The sequence below is a fragment of the Schistocerca americana genome, chromosome 4 (genome assembly GCF_021461395.2).
Source record: "Schistocerca americana isolate TAMUIC-IGC-003095 chromosome 4, iqSchAmer2.1, whole genome shotgun sequence".
NCBI lineage: Eukaryota > Metazoa > Arthropoda > Insecta > Orthoptera > Acrididae > Schistocerca > Schistocerca americana.
The window spans coordinates 820262997-820289954 of NC_060122.1; the positions used below are offsets into that span (position 1 = coordinate 820262997).

Sequence of the window (26958 nt, forward strand, 5' to 3'; positions counted from 1 at the left end):
CGGTAGTGCATTGTCATCTTTGAAAATGACTTCAGGGCCGAATACACTCCAGAAAAGACATACACGGGGAAGGAGTACAGTGTCACGGCAACGTTGACTTTTCAATGACGGCCAGCTTCCAACATAAGGGTGGCAGGTTATCTTCTCTTACTATGACCAATGCACCAGGTTGCACATTCTGACTAGGGACCATCCACTTGGCCCGCTGCTGCAGATGATACAGGCAGTCAGATGACCAGCGCCGGCAAAAGATCTGGAAGCCTTGCTGCAGTAGTTCCCACCTTATGAGCAAGCTCAGGTTGGCTGTACCTGGATCTGGCTGAGCGATGCATGTGATTGCGGTTCCACTCAGGAAATGACCTGGGGTGAGGGCTTGGGGATTAGTAGGATTGCAAGACAGTGGCGTGAGAGGACGAGACTTCAAGCAAGCCTCAATCTGGCAAGTCAGGGATGTCAACTCTTCGTGCCTTTGGTGAAATGAGAGAACTGCAGCTCGAAAACGGACAAGTACCAGCTTGAATAGAGGGAACAGTCTAAATCAGACATATATTAAGGAGACGAACTCATTCGATGTGAACGGTAATTTATAAAAACTCTGTTCCACACAGTTTTCGGTACGTTACATGTGCCACACGCTGAAGACTTTTCAAACAGTTGAAAATGAACCAACACAGCAACACATTACACTCAAGTAATGGTAAAATGGAATAAAAATCAATGATATGCTTCACGAGCTTTTTCATATATCTTCATTCGCCTTGTAGCAGGAGTAAAGTTAAAGTTGTAAAAATTGAATTGTCCACACGCTTACTGAACTGGTACGGGTCACAGAGATACCAAGTATCAGTCACACACATGCAGCCCCAGCAGATCGGGGCATTATTGTGAAAATATATCAAAGGTCCGAGTTATATGTTAACAAGACTAACGTGGCTCAATGGACACGAGAGTTTTATAGGAAGCAGAGTGAGCGCGTGACATATCGTAACCTGCACCCTTCCTATGTGTCCAAGTGGTGAGCCATGGACGCTCATCATAGGCCGATGACTATATTCCAAACAATTACATGTAACTCAAACTGGTTAAAACCAAATAAATATACGGTTGCAAAACACGGGTAACATTTGTTCCTGTCTACGTGATAAACATAACTGAAGTATCTAATCAGGAAAAATGGGTGCAAATATTGACATCATTAAAGAAACTAAATAAATAAAGTAGTTATTTAGTTTAATTGGTCCATCGCTGTGAACAATGGGATCTCGAAGGAACGCAGCCACAATACAATCTGAAAGGCTACCGACATTCTTACGCTGCAGTCTATTGATGTTGATTACTGACACAACATACGTGATCGATTCTTGAATGCACTTTCTACGAGAAAATGTATCTGGGAAACCAGTAACATATTTATATTCCTGATAAAGTACGTCCATGCATGAATAGCCATAACAATGGTATTCTGCCGTACAACTTTACGTGATTCTACCTATGTGGCTAGTAGTATGGCAGGAAGCCAGTGGTTGTCAGCTGTCCACGCATGGACATTTTTTTCCATTTAATCGATATACACTGACGAGCCAAAACATTGCGACCGCTGCTCACCGTAGAGAGCCTGTATACAGAGAGAGAGGCAATAGGTGAAGTTGCCCGTGGTTGGTTGATTGGCTTTGGTGCCATTTTTCTGCCAAACGTCTCTCGCGCTTCCTATGTTGGCCGTGCTTTTGAGTTGAAGTTCAGAGGACTTTTGGAAACGATTAAGAGGTATCTGAATTACTGATAGACTTGTTATGCGTTGTGCATGAATGTTCGATATAGTTGTATATCGTTTTTAGTACGTAATTAGCGTTTGCGTGCATACTGGTGGCATCAGAAGCTTTTCTGAAGCCAACATCTGACAGTCCTTGCTGGAAACGGAAAGTTCCTTTAATTGTAGTGCCATGCTCATTCGACTTTATAGCGTCAAACTTTATTTCGTTCCGAATCAGAACGCTAGGCATTATTTTGGTTTCAGTGTTATTGCCTGACTGTTGACGTAGGCAAGTTGTAAGCACGTTTTCCGCAGTTGTCGTGGTTGCTGAAACATTATTCGTAGTCAATAATTGTAGGTACTCTTGAAGACAGTTTTTAATAGGCCTACTTACTGTGGGGTAGAAGGGATACGGAAGTTTTCTTGTTATATTTGGTTGTTATTACGGTAGCCTACATTTAACATTACCTGATTTTTGTAATCTTTTTCGTTTGTTATCTACCAGAGGTATTCTATATATATGAAAGAAATTCGTAAGCATTTGTTTACTTGTGACGTGCAAAAAGTTTAAAGACGTGACAAAAAGTACTAATACGTCTCACACTTTTTGCATGTCACAAGTAAACAACTGCTTACGACTTTCATTCATCTGACGTAATACAGGTACGTTAAATCTTTAGCGTTATGCACTTCCGATTCAAAACAAATGCTATACACTATATTTTTTTATTTACGTTACTTTCAATGCAATATGTCTAGTAAACGAACTTTAAAGGAGATAAATGCAAGTAACGAATAAGTTTTACAGCCACTGTATCAAATTTTCCTCTGCTGTACGTAGTAGGCTACTATGAGTATATTATAGCTGCAAGAAAGGCATTTAACGAATGATTTCGCCATATTGTCTTGTGCTTTTGATTCGGTGAGTGTGTGCGCCACTACTCCACTGCTGGCCATTCAAAAGTCCCACCCGCAGTTTGGCAGAAAAATGGCCGCCGTATCGTCCGGTTGGCCACTCTCTCGCTATACAGGCTCTCTAGCCCACCGCGAAGCTGAGTGCCATCTGGTGGCGCTGTGGGCTCGTGACGTGGCAGGGAAAAAGCGTACAGGGTGTTAAAAGAGAGGAATACGACCTTTTTGGAGTTGGTATGGTGGCCCAAGAGAAGAAAAAAAGTCCAGTAAATATGCGCTCTACAGTGCATACCTTAAGAGCTATGAGCACTTGTTCATCTTCGCCATTGTGAAACACATCTCTTCTACTGAGAGCTGTTTGTTATTACGAACGATCCACAGTAAGCAAATAGGGCCACATTCCTCTGTTACTCTATTGTAGTCCACGGATAAAGCATGCAGTAAACATCTGTTAGCACTGTTATGGTAAACCGTCTTCACAGCTATCTGTATGTGCAGTGCTTACACTAGTTCGAATGAAACCAGTTTGTGTTTTGATAAGTTGTGAAATACTTTTACATTTTAATCTTAACATTGCACTTACCAGCATATTGGAAGTCTATTATTCCACACGGGAAGTGGTAGACACGATATTCTGTTATGGTCTGGCAAATGAAAGCAAGCGTCCAAGCTGTGTTCTGTCTGGTGAAAAATATCCAGAGTGCAGGGTACTGTGTGCACATTTATTCAGACGTCTTTTCCAGCGACTAGCAGACTATGGTTAAGTAGCTCAAACAACGTCGGACTGTGGCAAACTTGGCACAATTTGGACTCCCGTCGTGGAGGAGCAGGCACTGCAAGAAGTGGAAGAAGATGCTGGAGATGGTGTATGTAGAATTTCAGCACCTATCAGGGTTAATCATCCTCTGCTTTGGACGATCCTGCATGAATAGTTCTGCTGTATCCAAATCATGTACAGCGTGTCCAAGCCCTTCAGCCATATCAACAGCCTTCGAGACTGCAGTACTACCAAGGGCTGTTGATAATATTTGGTGACGATCCATTCTTGACAACAATGATACTGTTGGCAGACGAGGCTGGTTTCCGGCTAGATAGGACTGTCAGGTTTCATCACCAACATGAGTCAGGTGCTGCAAATGCACACGCTGTTGAAGAAACGAGCGATCAGCGCCAATTTTCAATTAATGTATGGGGGGGGGGGGGGGAGTTACTGGCGATGGACCAATAGCACCTTACACAGTACTAAACAGCTAAACAGGTTGACAGGTGCGAGGTATCGTCAGTTCCTATCAAACGACTTGCCTGTTCTGGTAGAGAAGGTACCATACCAACGACAGCTGGAGACGTGGTTTATGCATGGACATTTAAGGGGCAACAAATTGGTTGGAGAGGTCAAACATGCTAGTTCGTTGCGTTTTTGGTTGTTGTGCCACTTGAAAATTTAGGTGTAAGCAAGCCTCATTACTGGTGTAGAAACACCGCAGCAACAAGTCATCAGTACCTGCCAGCGCATGTGTAAGGGACCTGGAGTTTGCCCCACGACTTCGGACGGAAACATGCCTTGCTATGAATGGTCACCATATTGAGGACCTCCTTTACCGATGGCCGAGGAGCGTAGGTCGTGTTTGATAGCAAGCAGATTACACTGGAAGGTCTGCTGTTGTACATTAGAGTAACGTGTTCTCAACTGTTCACTCAATTGTTTGTTGCATTCTGTAGGTCGTAGTGAAAGAGGTGCGTTTTACAGAAACAAAGTTGAACAAGCCTCGTAGCACTTAAGATAGGGCCAATGTTTACTGGCCTTTTCCTCTTTTTTGGGTCCATACTACCTCCTCCCAATATACGAAATACTTTTTTGTTTAACACCTTGCATAAGCGGATCAGAGAGAAACGGGGAAATTATTTTAGCGATGACACAGAACACAAATGGAGGAGTGTACTGATATAACAGAATTTGACAAAAAAGAGATTGTTATGGCCTGGCGTCCAGGAGCAAGCAGCTAGGGAACGATGAAACTGGCCGTCTGTCCACGTATTGCTGCCCTGACTATTCGTGGAAAGTGGCTGAAGGGCGGTGGAATCACGCACAGGCGAAGTGTTGAATGTCGACGCCTCATCACGGAACATGGAGGTGGTGGGCTGGACGCTCTGTAAAGCAGCACAGGCGGCGATCTGTGGCACGTCTGCCGACACTGAGCTCGGGATCGTCGAGAGAGGACCGTATATCAGTGGGAACGGGTTGCCTGGTACGGTGGATTACGTTTCTTGTTCGGATACGCCGTGATCCAGATGAACGACTGGTCGAAATATACGCAACGAACGCCACGGGCACAGATTGGTGGAGGCAGGATTATGCTGTGGGGAACATTCACGTGGGCCTCAACGGGACCTGTAGTAGTAATGGAAGGCACCGTGACAGCCAAGGAGCGCGCGGTCTACCTGCATCCCTTTGTGCTGGAAGTCTTCCACGACGGGGATGGCATCTCTCAGCAGGATCACTGTCTGTGCCGCAACGCGAGAATAATGCGTCAGTGGGTTGAAGAGTACGACAGTGAACTCACATAGAAGTATATATACTAAGATGGTATCTGTCCTTTCGCACATGTCCGAAAGAACAGACACCATCGGTGACCATGCAGCTCGTTAGAATGAAATTACAATGAAATGAACACGATTAGCTGCTTACAGGCGTTGACATACGTCAACGAGGACAGATGAAAATGTGTGCTCGCCCTGGACTCGAACCCGGGATCTCCTGCTTACACGGCAGACGCTCTATCCATCTGAGCCACCGAGGACACAGAGGATAGCGCGACTGCAGGGATTTATCTCTGGCACGCCTCCCGCGAAACCCACATTCTCAACTACATTCTTAGTGCGTCTGCCCATTATAATCATTACTCGATACCATCTTAGTATATATATAGTTAAGGCTCACCGGCCACTTGACCATCTTCTTCTGTGCGAATGCACTAACAGTGCCCGAACTCTTACGGGAATCGGCTACGGCGAAGAATGGCTGCTGTGAACTGCGATTCAGAGGTGGACCATCACGCTGTTGTATGGGAAGTTGTGACGTTTCCTGTCATCAGTTTATGTAGATGTGATCGATTTTGCGGAATGTGTATTCTGAACTCGACTATGAACGTCTTATAAACAGTCGACACGAGTAGAGTGCAGCCTGCGGTATATTCGGCGGGCAGCGTTACGTGACGAGTGGCGCACCTCTCCGGCGAGCCTGGAGAACCTCTGGGCGGTGATGAGGACGTTGCGTCGGCGCTCCAGCCGCGAGGCGAACGAGCGGCAGGCGAAGTCCATGAAGCGGCGCTGGGCGCGCAGGTCGTCCGGGCAGCGCGGCAGCGAGTCGATGCGGTGCAGCAGCTCCGCGTACAGCCCGTACGTCTCCTGCACACCACACAGCAACACCTCACCGTCACCTCACAGTGACAACGTATCAGAGCGTTTACGTGTACTAGTTTATAAAGGCAACTTTGCCCGTATCCGTACATATTGCAACAAAAGTCTACGCAAATATGTTCCACATCTTCTAAACCACTGGATCGATTTCAACCACACTTGGTACACGTATCTACACTACTGGTCATTAAAATTGCTACACCAAGAAAAAATGCAGATGATAAACGAGTATTCATTGGATAAATATATTATACTAGGACTGACATGTGATTACATTTTCACGCAATTTGGGTGCATAGATCCTGAGAAATCAGTACCCAGAACAACCACCTCTGGCCGTAATAACGGCCTTGATACGCTTGGACATTGAGTCAAACAGAGCTTGGATGGCGTGTACAGGTACAGCTGTCCATGCAGCTTCAACACGATTCCACAGTTCATCAAGAGTAGTGACTGGCGTATTGTGACCAGCCAGTTGCTCGGCCACCATTGACCAGACGTTTTCAGTTGGTGAGAGATCTGGAGAATGTGCCGACCAGGGCAGTAGTCGAACATTTTCTGTATCCAGAAAGGCCCGTACAGGACCTGCAACATGCGGTCGTGCATTATCCTACTGAAATGTAGGGTACAGTAGGCATCGAATGAAGGGTAGAGCCGCGGGTCGTAACACATCTGAAATGTAACGTCCACTGTTCAAAGTGCCGTCAATGCGAACAAGAGGTGACCGAGACGTGTAACCAATGCCACCCCGTACCATCACACAGGCTGATACGCCAGTATGGCGATGACGAATACACGCTTCCAATGTGCGTTCACCGTGATGTCGCCAAACACGGATGCGACCATCATGATGCTGTAAACAGAACCTGGATTCATCCGAAAGAATGACGTTTTGCCATTTGTGCACCCAGGTTCGTCGTCGAGTACACTATCGCAGGCGCTCCTGTCTGTGATGCAGCGTAAAGGGTAACCACAGCCACGGTCTCCGAGCTGATAGTCCATGCTGCTGCAAAACGTCGTCGAACTGTTCGTGCAGATGGTTGTTGTCTTGCAAGCGTCCCCATCTATTCATCTGTTGACTCAGGGATCGAGACGTAGCTGCACGATCCGTTACAGCCGTGCGGATAAGATGCCTGTCATCTCGACTGCTAGTGATATGAGGCCGTTGGGATCCAGCACGGCGCTCCGTATTACCCTCCTGAACCGACCGATTCCATATCTGCTAACAGTCACTGGATCTCGACCAATGCGAGCAGCAGTGTCGCGATACGATAAACCGCAATCGCGATAGGCTACAATCCGACCTTTATCAAAGTCGGAAACGTGATGGTACGCATTTCTCCTCCTTACACGAGGCATCACAACAACGTTTCACCAGGCAACGCCGGTCACCTGCTGTTTTTGTGTATGAGAAATCGGCTGGAAACTTTCCTCGTGTCAGCACGTTCTAGGTGTCGCCACCGGCGCCAACCTTGTGTGAATGCTCTGAGAAGCTAATCATTTGTATATCATAGCATCTTCTTCCCGTCGGTTAAATTTCGCGTCTGTAGCACGTCATCTTCGTGGTGTAGCAATTTTAATGGCCAGTAGTGTATTATTGTTCACTACTCTCATTTCTCACAAACAGCCAGACAATGTCCATCCAGTATTTGTGCGTGAGAGCGCTTAGTGACTTGCAATCAACTTTACACATAATGTCAATCCTTTACCAGACTTTTTCTTAATAAAAATTTACTCTATAAGTTGCTACTTTCAGCTAACGAAGCGAAAGCAGACTGCCAAACTAATATTGTTACAAACTCCGAAATGTGATTTTACATGTCAGGAAAATGTTCTCCCATATAACAATTTCATGCGTAAACTATAAAAAAAATTCGCAATCAGTACGTCTCGAACTCGCGACCTTCGGCACGACGATTTGACGCTCTACCAACTCCGCCTCTTTTTTTTTTTTTTTTTTTTCGCGGGCAAGTGCTCTACCATCCTTTTTTTATATATTTTCTTTTTCTTTTTTGTTTTTTTTTTTAAATTTTTTCCTCTGCCAACCTTTTTTTTATATAGATGGAAAAAGGCGTCTTTCAGTTACGACAAACAAAATGAGAATGTACATCCGTAGCAACAACAGAACAAGAGTTCCTTCTAAACTATGAAATAGAATTTGAAACCAATAGTGTGATGATAGATAATAAAGAAAAAAAATGTAACCAAATCCCGCACGCCATTACATGTGCATGGCCCATCTGCGTACAGATTCCATGTTCCAAATTGGTACAACATTTCGCAGCGTGTGGAGCCCCATGTCGGCGGTCATCCTCTGCCCGGTACTCCCCAACTGTGAGGGGGGTTATCGAAGACACTGCGCAAATAGTTGGCAAATAGTTGTCGGTACCGGGGTGTACACTTAAGTGTGCTGTGACTGTCCTGGAGAAATTGCCAGTAATCAAGTACCATCTTCTCATGATTTCGAAAGAGGTAGTATATGGACATGCCTTTAAACCATGTGAGAGCATGAGTCCTCGCAGGTGGGAAATAAGTATCCTCTGGACAAAGGAGGAGCCGTGGCTCAATTGTGCGAGGCGCGATACGTAGATAGCAGGCGAGGATCTTCTGCACTAGCAGCCATACCTCTAACGCCGATCCACATGTTAAACGGTGTTCATCAGTATCCACGAGGTGGCAACGTGGGCAGAGGGGGGAATCCGTCATCCCAATAGCGTGCAGCCTTTGACGTGTTACGATCTTCCCGTTCACCACCTGGTACCACGCGGCTCGTACCCACGTGGGGAGGAACGACTTCTGGACAGCACTCCACACTGCAGGCCATAGGGTCGTAGGGCTCTTCCTCTCAATCACATTGCGAGGGATGGACCTTAGCAGCAGTCTGTAAAAGTCTCTCGCCTTGGGAGTGCGAGTGTTGGGAAGGTCTGGGTGCACGTAACTCGCGGTAGCGTTCTCGCTTCCCGAGCCCGGGGTCCCGGGTTCGATTCCCGGCGGGGTCAGGGATTTTCACCTGCCTCGAGATGACTGGGTGTTTGTGTTGTCCTCATCATTTCATCATCATCCAGGAAAGTGGCGAAATTGGACTGAGCAAAGATTGGATAATTGTACGGGCGCTGATAACCACGCAGTTGAGCGCCCCACAAACCAAACATCATCATCATCATCATCATGCACGTAACTATAAAGAATAAATGCCGAGAGGTGCGAGAGGAGGGTGTAATGTGCGCAACCGTGGCAGGTGGCGGAAGAGACGCCGGCAGCAATTCCTCTAACAGACGACCCGTAAGGGAAGCATCTTTGTGGGTCCACAATTTCATCATTGTGCACAAGTATAATGCTGTAGCCCTCGCTCGTACATTTATAAGTCCCAGTCCGCCATCAAGCGGAGGGAGGGTGAGTGTTTCGTAGCGGACTTTGAATAGGTGTCCGGCGGTAAGGTAATATCCAAACGCTGCTTGCAGTCTGTGTGCCATCGCTGTAGATATCGGTAGGACCTGGGCCATGTGGATCATCTTAGTTGCCACGTGAAGGTTGAGGTATTCCACACGCTGTAGGAGGTCCATCCGTCGAAGTAAGTTCCGGCGAACTTCTGTGCTTATTGTCTGTAGTAATCGTGCATAGTTCATGGCAGCCGTGCGGCGCACATCCTGTGTAAATGTTATGCCCAAGAACCGGATCTTGTTAACTAGTGGGAGGGGGGGCTAGAGCGTCCTCCTGTAGACCTCTCCCAATGGGCATCGCTGCCGACTTGGCCACATTCATGAGGCTGCCCGCTACCAAACCATAGCGATTGATCCATTGTATCACGGAGCGTACCTCGTCACCAGATCGGACAAGTGATAGAAGGTCATCAGCATATATCCTGCAGTGAAAGGTGTGATCCCTCAATGACATGCCCGAGAGCCTATGTTTCAACCCTCCGACAAGTGGTTCGAATCCGATCTCGTAAAGGATCATGGAGAGTGGGCATCCTTGGCGAACTGACCGTCGGATCGGAAAGGGACCCGCAATCCCTCCATTCACCAGTACGCGGGATGCAACCCCAAGGAAAAGGCGCTGAAAAATGTCGAGAAAGTCAGGCAGGAAGCCCATGCGGGTCATAACGGACAGGAGGAACTTGTGGTGAACTCTGTCGAAGGCGTGGTCGAAATCAATGGAAATCAGAGCAGCTCGAAGGCGACAGGATGTGGCGATGGCTATTAAATCCCTGCATTCACTAGTTGCCGTTTGCATGTTGGTCACTCCGCCCTGTGTCGTTTGCTCCATTGAGAGGAGTAGGGGCAGAACCTTCTTTATGCGGCTGGCGAGTAGTCGGGCGAAGATTTTATAGTCCGAGTTGAGCATTGTAATTGGCCTGTAGCCCTCGACCGTCCGACCTCTGGAAGGCTTGTGTATCGGTATAAGGAGACCTTCCACGAATGCAGGTGGCACGTGGGAACCGGGGGTCATCAGTTCCTGGTACATGATGATCCATCGGGGCATCATGAGATCGCGGAAAGTACGATAAAACTCGAGCGGCAGTCCGTCTGGCCCGGGAGATTTGTTGAGTGCTCCCTTGTTAAGCGCGTCCTCGATGTCGTCTCGTGTAATTCCACCTAACAGCGTCGCCGCTGCTGCATTGTCGAGGGTGTGCGACACGTGCTGCGGTATGTCGTGATCGTTCGCTTCCTCGTCCTCTGTATTCACCTCGTCGTAAAACCGGCGATAGTGATCCGAGAAGGCTTCTGTAACCGCCGCCTGAGTCATTACGACCCTACCACCTGGCAAAACGAGGTCCGTGATCAGCTGCTGTCGGCGTCGGCGGCTGTCGAGCACGATGTGATGCATAGACGGGTTTTCTCCTTCCACTCGGTCTTGACGTCGCGATCGCACTACGACCCCCTCCAAACGTTTCCTCGTAAGGGACAATATTTTACCTTTAATTCGGCGGCTTTCCATCTGTCGGTTTGGAGATGGTGGTTGGCTGTCGAGTTCGCGAAGCATCGTGTAATAAAAGTCCAATGTGTGACGATGCCAAGCTGCGATATCCTTTCCGAATTCCGTTAGCACACGCTGAAAAGCTGGTTTTGCACAGTCCACCCACCATGCTAGAGTCGATGGGTATCGGGGAAGACGGCGTTCGCAATCCAACCATGTGTTGGCGATAATCTGACGGCATTCCGGGGCTTGAAGATGTGCCACATTCAGCTTCCAGGGTCCTCGGCTGCGCCATATCCGCTGCTGTTGTAGAGTGAGTGTGCATATGAAAGCGCTGTGATCGGAGAAGGCAAGCGGCCAACGTTCGGCGTCCAATACTCCCGGCGCTAGAGCTCGTGAGACATAAATGCGGTCTAGGCGACTGGCAGAGTGACTAGTAAGGTATGTCGGCCCGGGACGGTCACCGTGCACTGTCTCCCACGTGTCGGTGAGAAGCAGATCTCGAACCAGGAGCCGAAGTTCTTGACAAGTCGAGAAATGTGGGACTTGGTCTTTGGGGTGGAGCACACAGTTAAAATCGCCGCCGAAGATATATTGCTCGAAGCGGCTGATAAAGAGAGGGGCGATATCCTCCGAGTAGAACAGCGATCGTTCGCGGCGTTGGTCAGTTCCTGATGGAGCGTAAATGTTAATGGTGCGCGTGCCCAGTGCTGTGATCGCCAGCCCCCTTCCTGACGGAAGGTAAGTCACTTCTTCGATGGCAATTCCGCCGCGCACTGTATTGCCGTACCGCTGCCATTCCGGTCCGCCGGTGACACATATGTCACATAACCGTAGAAAACGGGGAGGGCCGCTATATATACTTCTTGCAACAGGGCAATGTCAACATCCGAAGAAAGAAGCATCTCACGCAGCAACTGGATCTTCACTGCCGTTCGTATCGTGTTGAGGTTAAGCGTGGCGATACGATAAGCTTGTTGCCGAACCGCAGGTGTTAAGTTATCCATTAAGCCTGGAATTACCTATGACGCTTCTGACTGCATTGACACCTCCGCATCCCCTCAAACCTCACCTGCAGTCCTTTCTAGAGAGCTGGCGCCAATGCCGTGGGCCCTGTTGGCGTAACTTGCATGGTTCCGTCGTCGTCGTGGTCATCCGCCCACGTCGGGGAACTGAAAGCGAGATCGGCCTCCCTAGCTTTCTCAGGACACGGCATGGGTGCATGCACTCCAGAAGGTGGTGGGCAGCATCTGTCCTGCATCTCGGCATCCGATTTTGCCACTGTAGAAGATGTGGTTTGTCCTCAGTTTCGTTCGATCGTGCCACACTGCAACAGATGGCGGCTGCCTCTGTGGTAGCGTCGTCATTGAAGGTGGAATCGTCATCCTCTGGAGGCTGTGTCGCATCCCGTTCGGAAGTTGCTCTACGCCTCCGCTTCCGTCGCTTCGGAGAGCGTTGCTTCCTGGTGTGTCCTTCTGTGTCAGACGATGGCAAAGATTCACGACGTTCCGGCACAAAGGCAGCCGTAGCCACAATAAGCGACTCTACGGCCATGCTATCGTCATGTATGTTGTTATCCGTCGACGGGGGCGGCGGCATCGGAGTTGAATCCGTAGCTTGTGGAACGGGTGTGTCATCATCGCCCTGTATTCGAGCATGGAGCCGCGACCCAACAGTGGATGCCGGCTGTCGTGGTGAAGTGGTAGCTGTCGTGAGGGCTGCTGCATAAGTCACAGGAAGCAGCGTCGGCTGCGATGGCGGGTCCGCTTCAACCGGCGGCAGTTGAGTGATTCGACGTTGCGTACATTCTGATCTGAGGTGTCCCTCCTTCCCACAACCAGAGCAGGTCTTCGGTTGCCCATCGTAGATGACGATGGCACGGCAGCCACCGATATTCAGATATGAAGGAACATGTCTTTTAAGTTCTATTCGGACCTGGCGGACGCCGTTCAGCACCGGATATGTCTGGAATTGCGTCCATTTTTCCGCAATATGATCATGGACCGTGCCGTAGGGGCGCAACGCTGTCACGACATCCTCCGCCGGTAGTTCGAAAGGAAGTTCGAAAATTCTGATCGTGCGAAGTCCCATGCCAGAATAATCGACGTGCACAGTCCCCACATTGCCATCAGCATGGCAGAAACGGAGGCCCTGTTTCGTGTCCCGAAGGATCCGTTCACATGTTGCGTCGTTGATGATCTTGACATATACGATACTACTCACAATGGACAAGTGAATGCCGAGAATGTCGGTAGCCGGGATTTTAACTTCTTCTCGTAGAAATCGTTCGACTTCGAGTGCTTTGGGCCGTGCAAATTCGTTACGGAACGTAAATTTGAGCGTCGATTTTCTGTATTGGTGCGCCATAGTGATCTATATGCTGAGTACGGCACGCGCGAAACGGCCGAGTACTATGTAAACAAACACGAGCGCTCGCTCCGCGGCAGGAACACAAACAGCGCGTCCTCACCGCAGCACAGCCAAAGGCCAACTCCAACCTCCAGAGGTCTTCACAGTCATGCCCCGCAGACACGCTTTACCTATACCCCGTAGTTCTGGCGTTACTTTTAATTGCCGTTTACGCATCTTCTACTGGACGACAGCAGAAAGCACGAAATAAATCGGTGTTTTGGTTGATTATCGGTACACAACGTTTGGTAGCGATCTGTCTCAAATCTGTAGGTTTGGATGTTAGTCACTTGCAACCAACTTTACACATAGTGTCAAACATTTACGAGACTTTTCTTGCCGACACCCCCGACAAAATGATGAAAGGAAAAACGTTCATCACTTAACGTATTTTCTCTGTTCGCGCAGTGAAATCACCACATGTAGCACGACCTTTTAATTTACTACTTATTTAGTACTAACTCTGTTCGCAAGACATGTCGCAGACAGTGGCCGTATGCACCACTGGCTGTACGTGCAAAATAATAGTATTCTACCACTCATAGTTCAGGAGATTCGACGTCACAAACATTCAGCTACATGAAGACGAAACTGCAGGGCGAACGAAATTCGACAGAGATACATAAGAAATACACATCGAATATCTTACAAGTAAGTGACGTGGACGTTTGAGGGGAAAGGCATGGGTAAAAAGCGCCTCCTAAACCGAGGAACGATTTCAACCAAACTTGCAACACACATTAGTTACTACCTGGAAATAAATACTATCGGAATAAAACCAGCAACCCCCTATTGGGGTTAGGCTGCTAACGTGGTGAGAGAAATGGGGAAGAGGAGAGTGAACACAGAGAGGGAAAGAGGACATAGACAGACAAAGGACTGAGGACGAGATCGACAGGGACAGGGGAAGGGGGAAATGGACAGGTAGGGGAGGTGGTGGTGGAGAGATAGAGAGAGAGAGAGAGAGAGAGAGAGAGAGAGAGAGAGAGGAGGGGATGGACAGAGAGAGGGTGGAAGAGCAAGTGCGGAGAGGCAAGGGCAGGATGAGATGAAGAGAGAGTGCGGAGTGGTTGACCTGGACCGAGAGGGGGGGGGGGGGGGTAGGAGGAGATGGAAAGAGAGATGGACTGATAGATGATTGGAATAAATACATATCCGGGCAATACCAGGTACTCAGCTAGTAAATCTATAAACCAGTCTTATCACCTTTTCAATGGACTACCTTACTTGGCAACCAAATGGTTCTCTGATTTTTCATTAGAAATTGTGTGATTGTTTCATTAGTCGCTTGGCAAATGTGACAGGATACTTTGCAGATAAACATTTTTATAGTCTACTTTTTCTGGCCGGACCTTCAATCTTTCTTTTATTTTTTTTCCAACACGACGTAACCAGTATACATCTACATCAATTTCCCGGCATCCACTTCACAGAGTGTGGCGGCAGGTGATTCTGGCACCATTATCTGTTACTATCAACCAGTTGCTTAACGTTTTAAAGCAGCTGAATGACAGAACGAGTCTCAAGTAATCCATAAACTTTTTGCTATCTGCGATTGACATTTCTGTCCTGTACTCTTAAGGTGAACGTTTGTGTTAGGATTCACAGTATCTTGGGGAAGTAGTGGGATTCATCTTGAATGTCAATGAGAGAAACAGCGTTTGTGAGCCCAGCATTGACCTTTACACGCTCGTAATTCATTATTGTTCTAGTTGCCTTTTATAGTAAACACCATAACTTCATTGCACTTGTTGAACTGGAATACAGTGCCGAAAGTTACGAGAAGACTATGGAAACAGCGAAGAGTTATGCCAGTATTGTACAATGTATATGAGAACACCTTTTTTCATCTTCTTTCAATTTTGCCCCGCCCAGGCACCAGATTCAACAGCATTAAGCATTCCTTTACGTCTCTGCTACACTTCCTTTCTCACTTTCCAATAGCTCTTCATTCTTTCATTTATTTTTCTTCAGTTTTCTTCTCTTGAGTACCATTGAAATTTTTTAATAAATTCCTATATATATTAGTTTTATTTTGTATTATGACTTCTGTTATAACTATTCCTGCCGTAGCTTCCTTTATTACTTGGATTCTTTTTTACTGTCTGCAGACCAAACGTGACTGAAAATTCATTTGGTAACTTGCTGTCCTTCACCATCATTAGATATGGAAGAACAGAATTCTTTTTTATTTCAGGCATTCTTCCACTTTGCCTGGTCCTGTAGATATCTTCATTTCTTGCATATCTATATTCGCATATTTCTTAAATTACTTGTGCCAACAGAGATATGAAACAGAAAAAAAGAGAAATTCGTTTCTAGAGGGCTGTAAAAGGCCTGTCGGTCCAGTTCTTTAACACTAAGGGGTATGACACGAAAGATACCAGACTGATGCTGAGAATTTGTACACTCATTAAATGTGGACAGGTAACAGTGTTCAGTTTCGAAGTACGATCAATTTGTGCTCGTATAGGCCTCTATATGCTCCTTCCACTGCTCAAAATGTCTCTACCCGTCGCTTTCCTCGAAGCTGCGCCAGAGATCCGCCGTTTTTGTCTCATCGCGGAGAGCATAAAAGCGTCTGTAGCAACAAGCGCGTCCAGTGCCTCTGAGTTTAACCAGCAAGCTGAAACTTAAAACTGCGCAAGAGTACACTTTAGGGTCGAAAAACAGTGGCAAGAAATAGCTCCTTAGTAATACAAACAGTCTCGTTCGTCAACGAAATGAAATTAAAAGGGTAAGAAATAACAATAAGTTTCGAAGACACCATAGTTCTCCTGTTTGCAAGTTAGCAAGACCCCAAATAACTGTTTTGTCGATTGGACGGGCTACATATAAAAGAATTTGTATTACATGTAAACAAGTGAAACAAGCAGGTTATTGAATGTTCTTGCAAAACATCAATATTTACGAAGACAGATTAAAACATTTTAGAGAATATTGCTGCAGCAGCGAAAATTATACAAGATGAAATAAGAAAATACGTTAGAAGCAGCGTTTATGCGGTTTACCATTTTGCGTTAGGATATAATGAATCGAATGGTTCAGGTCGTTGAGAGAGTTGTCATTCGCGAAATTGAAGTAGATACTTCCTGTGAGTTAGCATGGGCAGAGGTCATTGTTGGCAATCGGAATAAAATAATAATTGGATCCTTTTACCGACCTCCCAGTACAGATTATACAGCTGCTGAAAGGTTCAAGGAAAACTTGAGTTTGATTTCAAACACGTACCCGACTCATAAGATAATAGCTGCTGGTGACTTTAATTTACCCTCGATATGTTGGCGAAAATACATGTTTAATTCCGGAAGTACGCATAAAATATCATCCGAAATTGTGCTAAAAGCATTCTCTGAAAATTATTTCGAGCAATTAGTTTTGAGCCCACGCGAATAGTAAACTGTTGTGAAAACACACTTGACCTCTTAGCAACGAATAATCCTGAGTTAAAACCAGCATCAAAACCGATGTAGGGATTAGTGAACACAGGGTTGTCGTAGCGAGATTGAATATTGTAATCTCCAAATCCTCGAAAAATAAGCGAAAAATATACCTATTCAAAAAAGCAGATAAAAATTCACTTGACGCCTTTCTGAGAGACAGTCTCCACTCATTCCAAATTAATAATATAAGTGTACACCAGAGGTGGCTTAAATTCAAAGAAATAGTATCGGCAGCAATTGAGAGGTTTATACCAAATAAACTAACAAACGACGGAGCTGATCCTCCTCGGTACACAAAACGGGGTTAGAACACTGATGCAGAAACAACGAAAGAAACATGCCAAATTTAAACAGACGCGATCTTTTATAGAAGCTCGCAAATTAGCGCGGAGTTCAATGCGGAACACCTATAACAGTTTCCACAACGAAATTTTGTCTCGAAACCTGGAAGAAAATCCAAAGATATTCTGGTTGTATGTGAAGTATGTTAGCGGCAACAAACAATCAATGCCTTCTCTGTGCGATAACAATGGAGATACTATAGAACACAGTGCTGCCAAAGCAGATTTACCAAACACAGTCTTCCGAAATGCCTTCATAAAAGAAGACGAAGTAAATATTCCAGAATTCGAATCGAGAACAGCTGCCAACATGAGTAACGTAGAAGTAAATATCCTCGCAGTAGTGAAGCAGCTCAAATCACTTAATAAAAGCAAGTCTTCTGGTCCAGACTGTATACCAATTAGGTTCCTTTCGGAGTATGCTGATGCACTAGCTCCATTCCTAACAATCATATACAACCGTTCGCTCGACGAAAGATCCGTACCCAAAGACTGGAAAGTTGCACAGGTCACATCAATATTCAAGAAAGGTAGTAGGAGTAATCCACTAAATTACAGGCCCATATCATTAACGTCGATATGCAGCAGGATTTTAGAACATATATTGTCTTCGAACATTATGAATTACCTCCAAGGAAACGGTCTGTTGACACACAGACAACATGGGCTTAGAAAACATCGTTCCTGTGAAACACAACTAGCTCTTTATTCACATGAGGTGCTGAGTGCTATTGACAAGGGACTTCAGATCGATTACGTATTTCTGGATTTCCGGAAGGCTTTTGACACTGTACCACACAAGCGGCTCGTAGTTAAATTGCGTGCTTATGGAATTTCGTCTCAGTTATGTGACTGGATTTGCGATTTCCCGTCAGAGAGGTCACAGTTCGTAGTAATTGATGGAAAGTAATCGAGTAAAACAGAAGTGATTTCAGGCGTTTCCCAAGGTAGTTTTATAGGGCTTTCGCTGTTCCTTATCTATATAAACGATTTGGGAGACAATCTGGGCAGCCGTCTTCGGTCGTTTTCAGATGACGCTGTCGTTTATCGACTAATAAAGTCATCAGAAGATCAAAACAAACTGCAAAACGATTTATAAAAAATATCTGAATGGTGCGAAAAGTGGCAGTTGACCCTAAATAACGAAAAGTGTGAGGTCATCCACATGAGTGCTAAAAGGAACTCGTTAAACTTCAGTTACACGATAAATCAGTCTAATCCAAAAGCCGCAAATTCAACTAAATACCTAGGTATTACAATTACGAACAACTTAAATTGGAAAGAACACATAGAAAATGTTGTGGGGAAGGCTAACCACAGACTACGTTTTATTTGCAGGACACTTAGAAAATGTAACAGACCTACTAAGGAGACTGCCTACACTACGCTTGTCCGTCCTCTTTTAGAATACTGCTGCGCGGTGTGGGATCCTTACCAGGTAGGACTGACGGAGTACGTCGAAAAAGTTCAAAGAAAGGCAGCACGTTTTGTATTATCGCGAAATATGGGAGAGAGTGTCACAGAAATGATACAGGATTTGGGCTGGAAATCATTAAAGGAAAGGCGTTTTTCGTTGCGACGGAATCTTCTCACGAAATTCCAATCACCAACTTTCTCCTCCGAATGCGAAAATATTTTGTTTGACACCGACCTACATAGTGCGGAACGATCACCACGATAAAATAAGGGAAAGATACAGGTGTTCATTCTTTTGCGCGCTATACGAGATTGGAATAATAGAGAATTGTGAAGGTGGTTCGATGAACCCTCTGCCAGGCACTTAAATGTGATTTGCAGAGTATCCCTGTAGATGTAGATGTAGATTTAGGAGAAACGTAGTCGAAATTCTCTTGGGTCACGCAGATTTGAGTTTCGTTCTCTCCCCCAATTACTGGAGAAAAGGGTTGGCGTTTCCTCTGCTTTGACGCCACGACAGATTTGTTGTCCAATCCTTCCACGTCTTAGTTTCTGATTTTTCTCTAATCACCTCACTGTTAACTCATTGTCTCTCTGCCTCTTCTCCTTTTTCCAGATTTATAAAAGCAGAACTTGTGACGGGATTATAAGGAAGCTTTGACTCCAGTCCCCTCTACCAATCAGTCCCAGACCTTCCACGCTTTAATTTAGCACTAAGAAAATTTTACAGTCCTACGAGTTTCGTGCAGTCTAACGAAGCAGCACATTTCAAGGCGTATTTCAATAAGTTTTTGTTGCCTTATGAAATCTTAACATCTTTTCTGTTTTCACCTTGCTATCGGAGATCTCTTCTGACGATTTTTGCCATATCATTGTTTCCTCTGTCACGACAAGACCTACAGAGACGCTATCAGATTGCCCTTCATACTGCATCACATAGACGGCAGCATCATCGGCGGCATTCCATCACAGCAGCGCTGCGACGTCATTACTCGGCGTCAGCTTGCCTTACTTGTGGCGTAAGTGTCTGGCGCGGTGGCGGTGGCACCTGGCATTCGCGTCTCTGTGCCTTACGGCCACTGGCTGCGGCAACTGGTGTAAAGGATTCTGACGTTTGGGGGGATACTGCGAGCGGTGAAAAAAAAAATGCAAGACCCATGTGGCAGGACCAGGATTTGGCTCTGTTTGATTTGGTGCCAGGAGCAGGGGAAATAGTTTTTTAAGAATCCGGCACGCTTCAAAGTTGCGGTTTCCTTTAAAAACCTGCATTTGTTCTATTGTCCCATCGGTCAAACTTTTCTTGCTGGACTCCAGTCCTCCAGTGAGCGGAGCGATACATAATGCTAAGGTAAGTGCATTTCATTGGAGTTCCCTCAACATGCTATTCGGACGCTATTAGAAGGGTGTCGTTATATACTTTGCTCACTCAGCCCTTCGCACAGGACAAAACTACGGTGCACAAAGTCCGTTATTGGGAATTTGGAAAAGTTTAGGGACTGATAGATGAGCTGTAGGAACTTAGAAGAGCATCACACAAATGGAGGCAAAAGGTAAAAAGAGAACAAATATACGTTCTCGGTTGAAAGAGAGAGAGAGAGAGACAGAGAGAGAGAGAGACAGAGGGGGGGGGGGGGGGAGGGAGAGAGGGAGTGAAGCAAGTCCAATGGTACCGTGAAAGTGTTAACTTTAATATTATACAGCACTACATGTCGTTGTCACCGTTTGGTGTTTCTTGAGCGAACATCTTAGTTGTCAGTCAAAATATTATTTATTATTAACCGCCCTGCTGCAGATAAATGAGGATTTTGAAACTGTACATCTACGTCTACATCTACATCTACTCTGCAAATCACATTTAAGCGCCTGGTAGAGGGTTCATCGAACCACTTTCACAATCATTCTCTATTAACCCACCCTCGTACAGCGCGGGGAAAAAACGAACACATATATCTTCCCGTGCGAGCTCTGATTTCCCTTATTTTATTTTGATGATCGTTTCTCCCTATGTAGGCTGACGTCAACAAAATGTTTTCGCATTCGGAGGAGAAAGTTGGTTATTCAAATTTCATGAGAAGAGCCCGCCGCAACGAGAAACGGTTTTGTTTTAATGACGTCCATCCCAAATCCTGTATCATGTCTATGACACTCTCTCCCCTATTTCTCGATAATACAAAACATGCTGCTCTTCTTTGAATTTTCTCGATGTACTCCGTTAATCCTGTATGGTAAGGATCTCACACTGTGGAGCAGTACTCCAAAAGTGGATGGACAGGCGTATTGTAGTCAGTCTCTGCAGTAAATCCGTTGCATCTTTTAACTGTTCTGCCAATAAAACGCAGCTTATGAGTTGAATCTTTGAGTTGAACTTAAGAGGGCTTAAGTCAGGGGAGTGCAGTAGGTGGTATAACACTTAGCAGCCCCATCAGTCAAACAAATCAGTAACAGCTTTCACTGTACATGTTTGATCATTGTCCTGCAAAATGATGGTCAGGTCCTGCAGAAAGTGTCATCACTTCTGTCTCTATGCTGGTCGTAGGTTGTGTTTCAAAAATCAACAGGACAGAGACAGAATGATGACACTTTCTGCAGGACCTGCCCATTTTGCAGGACAATGCTCAAGCACGTACAGTTCAATCTGTCACTGATTTGTTTGACTGATAGGGCTGCTAAGTGCTATACCACCTATTGCAGTCTCCTGACTTAAGCTGTAATAAGTTCAACTCAATTTAAATTTGAAGGAAACACTTCACGGAATTCGATACAGAACTGCTACAAATTCGTCGGGCAATAGACCGCGCCGCTCGAACTGTCATCACAACTGGCACTGCTAAGAGTATCCTACGACTTCCACATCGCTGGCAACGGGTTATACACAATGCTGGTGACTACTTTGAAGGTCAGTAAAACTTTGAAACACGTATCTATTTTGTACGAGCTGTAAATAAATAGTTGCCACTATTAAAGTTCCAACCCTCGTAGATAAGGAACAGCAAAGGGCCTATTACACTACCTTGGAGAACGCCGGAAATCACTTCTGCATTACTCGATGACTTTCCGTCAGTTACTACGAACTATGACCTCTCGGAAATCAGGAAATCACGAATCCACTCACATAACTGAAACGATATTCTATAAACATGTAGTTTGATTTCAAGCCGCTTGTGAGGTACCACGTTAAAAGCCTTCTGGAAATCTAGAAATACGGAATCAATCTGAAATCACTTGTCGGTAGCACTCAACATTTTGCGTAAGTAAAGAGATAGTTGTGTTTCAGAAGAACGATGTTTTCTAAATCCGCGTTGGCTGTGTGCCAATAGACCGTTCTGTTCTAGGTAATTCATAATATTCGAACACAATATATATTCCAAAATCCTGCTGCATATCGACGTTAATGATATGGGATTGTAGTGGATTACACCTACTACCTTTCTTGAATACTGGTGCGACCTGTGCTGCTTTCCAGTCTTGTATACGGGTCTTCGTCGAGTGAGCGCTTGTATATGCTTGTAAAGTTTGGAGCTAATGCATCAGCAAACTTTGAAAGGAACCTAACTGGTATACAATCTGGACCAGAAGACTTCCTTTTACTAAGTGATTTGAGCTGCTTCACTACTCCGAGGATATTTACTTCTACGTTACTCATGTTGGTAGCTGTTCTCGATTCGAATTCTGGAATATTTACTTCGTCTTCTTTTGTGAAGGCATTTCGGAAGGCTGTGTTTAGTAACTCTGCTTTCACAGCACTGTCTTCGATTCTATTTCCATTGCTATCGCCCAGTGTAGGCACTGATTGTGTTTTGACGCTGGCATACTTCACATACGACCAGAATCTCTCTGGATTTTCTGCCAGGTTTCGAGACAAAGTTTCACTGTGGAAACTATTACAAGCATCTCACACTAAATTCCGCGATAATTTTGAGCTTCTGTAAAGAATCACCTATCTTGCGTCTGTTTAAATTTGGCGTGCTTTTTTCGTTGTTTCTGCGACAATATTCTGACCTATTTTGTGTTCCTTGGCGGATCAGCTCCGTCGTTTTTTAATTTATTTGGTATAAATCTCTCATTCGCTGTCGATACTATTTCTTTGAATTCAACCCACATCTGGTCCACACGTGTATTGTTAATTTGGAAGGAGTGGAGATAGTCTCTCAGGAAGGCGTCAAGTGAATTTTTATCTGCTTTTTGAATGGGTATATTTGTCTTTCATTTTTGGAGGATTTCGGAGTTACTGTATTCAGCCCCTTTACGACAACCCCGTGTTCATTAATGCCTGTATCCGCCTTGATGCTCCTTATTATCTCAGGATTATTTGTTTGCTAATAGGTCCAGTGTGTTTTCACAAGCGTTTACCGTTCGACGGCGTTCATGAACTAATTGCTCGAAATAATTTTCAAAGAAGCACAATGTCGGGTGATGTTTTATCCGTATCTCCGGATTTAAACATATATTTTCGCCGATATATCAAGGGTAAATTGAAGCGAGCAACAACTATAATTGTGTGAGTCGGGCACGTGTTTGAAGTTAGACAAGTTTTCTTTGACCTTTCCGGCAATTGTGACATCTGGGTTAGGAGGTTGGTAAAAGGACCCAATTCTCTGGTTGCCAGGAATGACCTCTACCCATACTAACTCACAGGAACTATCTACTTCAATTTCGCTACAAGATAATCTTCTTCTAACAGCAACAAACACGCCACCGCCAACTGTGTTTAACCTATTCTTTATGAAAACCGTTAAGTCCTTCGCAAAAATTTTGATTGAACTTGTCTCCAGCTTTAGCCAGCTTTCAGTGCCTATAACGAATTGAGCATCAGTGCTTTCTATTAGCAATTCGAGTTCTGGTGCTTGCCCAACACAGCGACGACAATTTACAACTGTTATGCCGATGGTTCCTAGATCTGCGTTCTTCCTGTGTTCGTCCATGCACCCTTTGAGACTGATGCCCTTTTGATGTTTCCCAGAGACCCTCTAACCTAAAAAAAAGCGCCCAGTCCACGCCAAACATCACCTGTTATCCGTATAGCCGCCTCTTGTATGTAATGGACTCCTGACCTACTTAGCGGAACCCGAAACCCCACCACCCTATGACACAAGTCGAGGAATCTGGGGCCCACATGGTCGCAGATCAGTTTGAGCCTCTGATTCAGACCCATCCACTCAACTCTGCACCAGATTTCCGCTACTGGTACTGTCGACTATGCTGCAAATGGTGAGCTCTGCTTCCGATCCAAAGTGACACACATCACTGGTACCGATGTGAGCCACCAGCTGCAATTGGTTACGCCTTACACTCTTCATGGCATCTGGAAGGACCCATTCCACATCTGAATATCTGAATGACTCCATCCATTGTGCACACTGGCTTTCTTCCCCTCCTTGGCTGCTATGTCCCTAAGGGGCTCCATAATGTGCCTAACATTGAAGCTCCCAACTATCAATAAGCCCACCCTCTGTGACTGCCCGGATCTTGCAGGGTGAGATTTTTCCTCGCTCCTGGAATCTATTTGTCAGAGTAATCAGGGAGGTCTTACGTTTCGCCCCCCAGGAAGTCTTTCATAGCCTGCCACGCCCTGAGCCGATCTCCCACTCAACTACTCAACCATAGGTGAGGATTCAATCTCAATGTGAGCAGTAACTGGTCTGGCAGACTCGTGAGTCGTGCTTCACGTCCGTTGGATCCACGCAGCTGGCCCACAACCCTGATGTCCATCCACAGCAGCCTCAAGTTTCAAGCTGTGAAGCTAACATAGCTTGGAGCTGCGAGCGAAGTGTCACCGACTTGGCTCGCATCCGCACACGGCAATCACATTCGCTATCCACACTGAAGACTGGAACTATATTACACCGACAGACAAACGACTATCGACATGCGCTGTGGACTCTACTGTAGACACTGACAGAAACACAAGAAGTGTGTGTAATAGATTAACACACAGAGATTCAAAACCTAAACTACCAAAGCATACTTGCCGACAGAAACGAAAACACGAGAGCTGTGTCTATCAAATATTAAATGAACAAGCAGAAAATTCAAAAACTAAGCTACAAAGCATACAGATGAAACTATATAATTAGTTACTGGTTAGGAACTCGTGAAGTGTCACAAAATCAGTCACTTCCTAGATGCTGCTGTTGCTATTGTAAGTTTGCCTGTTTATATGTTCCTATGTTGGCAGCCCCCTGCATTAATATCACTGACAGCGCTGTGCGCCCTTTGTAAGAGACTCTGTGGCTGGTCGAACTCGCACTTGGAAGTTAAAAGTCGGCAGTGATTGAGGTTGAAAGTTAATAGATAGCAGTGATAGCAGTGTTAGCGTGACGAGACGGTCTGGACGTGTGTCCGTCATGGAGATTTAATAATGGTCGGACATGGATTGTAAAATGTGGGTAATGGAATTATTGACGATTATATAATTTTTCGAACTGGATGTCACATGATTAAGGTAAAATCTGTTAAATGCCTCGTTTGCTTTGCAACAAAATCTGTCCTTTGCTAACCACATGCCTTTTAGTAGTTAGAGCCTACAGTAGTAAGAATCTTTTTATTTAGCTGGCTGCATATTTGCTGTATTTGCTGTAGTTCGTGTCATGAAGATTTTCTGTGAGGTAAGTGAGTTATGAAGTGTATGGGTTATTGTTAGGATTTCTTCTAATTCAGGGCCATTCTTTTGTGTTAGTTAATAGTCAGAATGCGTTATCCATGTATATTGTGCGTTATAAATGAAAATAATAAGTCTGAGCTGTATTTGTCAGGGCAAATTCTGTAGGTCAGTGTTCAAACGATAAAGACAAGCAAAGTGACAGTACGTTCAGTTGCACTCAGCAGTTTCAGAACCAAATAAACAAGTTTCAGTTTTTATTGGCTGACAAGAAAACGTTGAAACAGAACATATTTAGCACAAGCCATGAGAGAGAGTGGTACTTGCAAGATGGAATCTATATGCACGTGCAACTCTATGATATATTCATCAGACATTATATTACCCACACCATTAAAAGAGCAAGAGTTCAATCAGAGCGGTGTAGATGGTATTGAAATGACACCAAGCAATGTAGCGACGTACGTAATGGCAATTCTGTGTTGCATATGTACCAGTCAAATGTATACATTGGGCACAGGAAGATGGGTCGACGTGCGGACGTGATAGGATGGCGGAGAGGGGCTATTGTGTTTGGCTGTGTCCATGCCCATACCATAGGTGAAGCTGTCTGATCTGTTGATGTATCAATGCGGGTTGTCCAGTTGCGACAAGGGATGGGATACCAGTCACAGCCATGTAGAATAAGCAGAGGGGTCGTAAACAAATCGTCATCGACGAGGATCAGAACCGAGTGTCATGCCTTGTCCACGGCAGTCGCTTTCAAAGACTACAACAGTTGTTACTGTCAGTGAAAGCAGAACCATCTGAAGCAGTTTCCGAGCACGCGTGCGATGGAGATTTGGAGCTAAATATTTTTAAAACGCCATTGCTTACAGCAGCGTGGAAGGCTACATATCTTCAACGGTACAAATAATACAGGAATGGTCAGTAGCTGAATGGAGATGTGACGTGTTGTTCACTGAGTGACGATACTGCGTATTTTCGAATTATGCAAGGCATCGAGTTCACCGACAGCCGAATGAGGAGTTTAACCCAGAATCTGTGGAAAATGTGGCTGAGGCCAGAGATGGGTATGTGATATTTTGGAGGTGTTTTCTGTGACCACCCGGGATGTTCATTTAAATGTTCTCAGGACCAAATGTTACCTTTTGTTGTGTGTCTTCATGTCGGGCGTGCTGATGACGTTCATCTTCCAAACTGACAAGACCTGCGTCCACACTCATTCCTGATTTGAGGAGCACAGAGGCACCCTGTCACATTTCCGCTCAACTTAGCCATGTGTGGCGTATACTTTCCTCCACCACTGGTTCTCTTTTGACTGTAGCACGACTGGTGCAGCCGAAAGACGTTATGTGAGGGAACAGTGTGGAACCTGTATAGTCTGAGGCTGGAGTGTGGACGCAAGGTGTATGCTCGCATTAGAGACATGAAAGTGCATAACATGATGAATTAACGTGGGTGAGATGGAATGATATTACAAGTGATGTATGCAGAATGTATCTTACATTGATTATAACAAATAACTAGAAACATTATCGCCGGTACTGGGTTCATGTGTATGAAAGATAGAACTATGATTTCGACAGTGTGAATTTAAGAGTTAGAAATCATAGCAACTGACATTTGATACTAAACTGCAAGGTATCATAAAACCTGAATCTTATTTACAACCAACAAATGTGAGCTCTGCTACTAACTTAACAATCAGGTTACAAAAAATTAATTACATTATGATTCTGTTTACTAGTAGAG

The 26958-nt window shown here is 45.3% G+C and overlaps 1 protein-coding gene across 1 annotated transcript in view; it reads right to left on the reverse strand.

Moving 5' to 3' along the window:
* The window catches only part of LOC124613828 (SEC14 domain and spectrin repeat-containing protein 1), a 108479-nt gene that overhangs the window by 79352 nt on the left and 2169 nt on the right, over positions 1 to 26958 (reverse strand). Inside the window, exon 2 of the mRNA XM_047142551.1 lies at positions 5888 to 6067. Coding sequence (XP_046998507.1) covers positions 5888 to 6067 — 180 coding nt within the window. The remainder of the gene's footprint in view (positions 1 to 5887; positions 6068 to 26958) is intronic.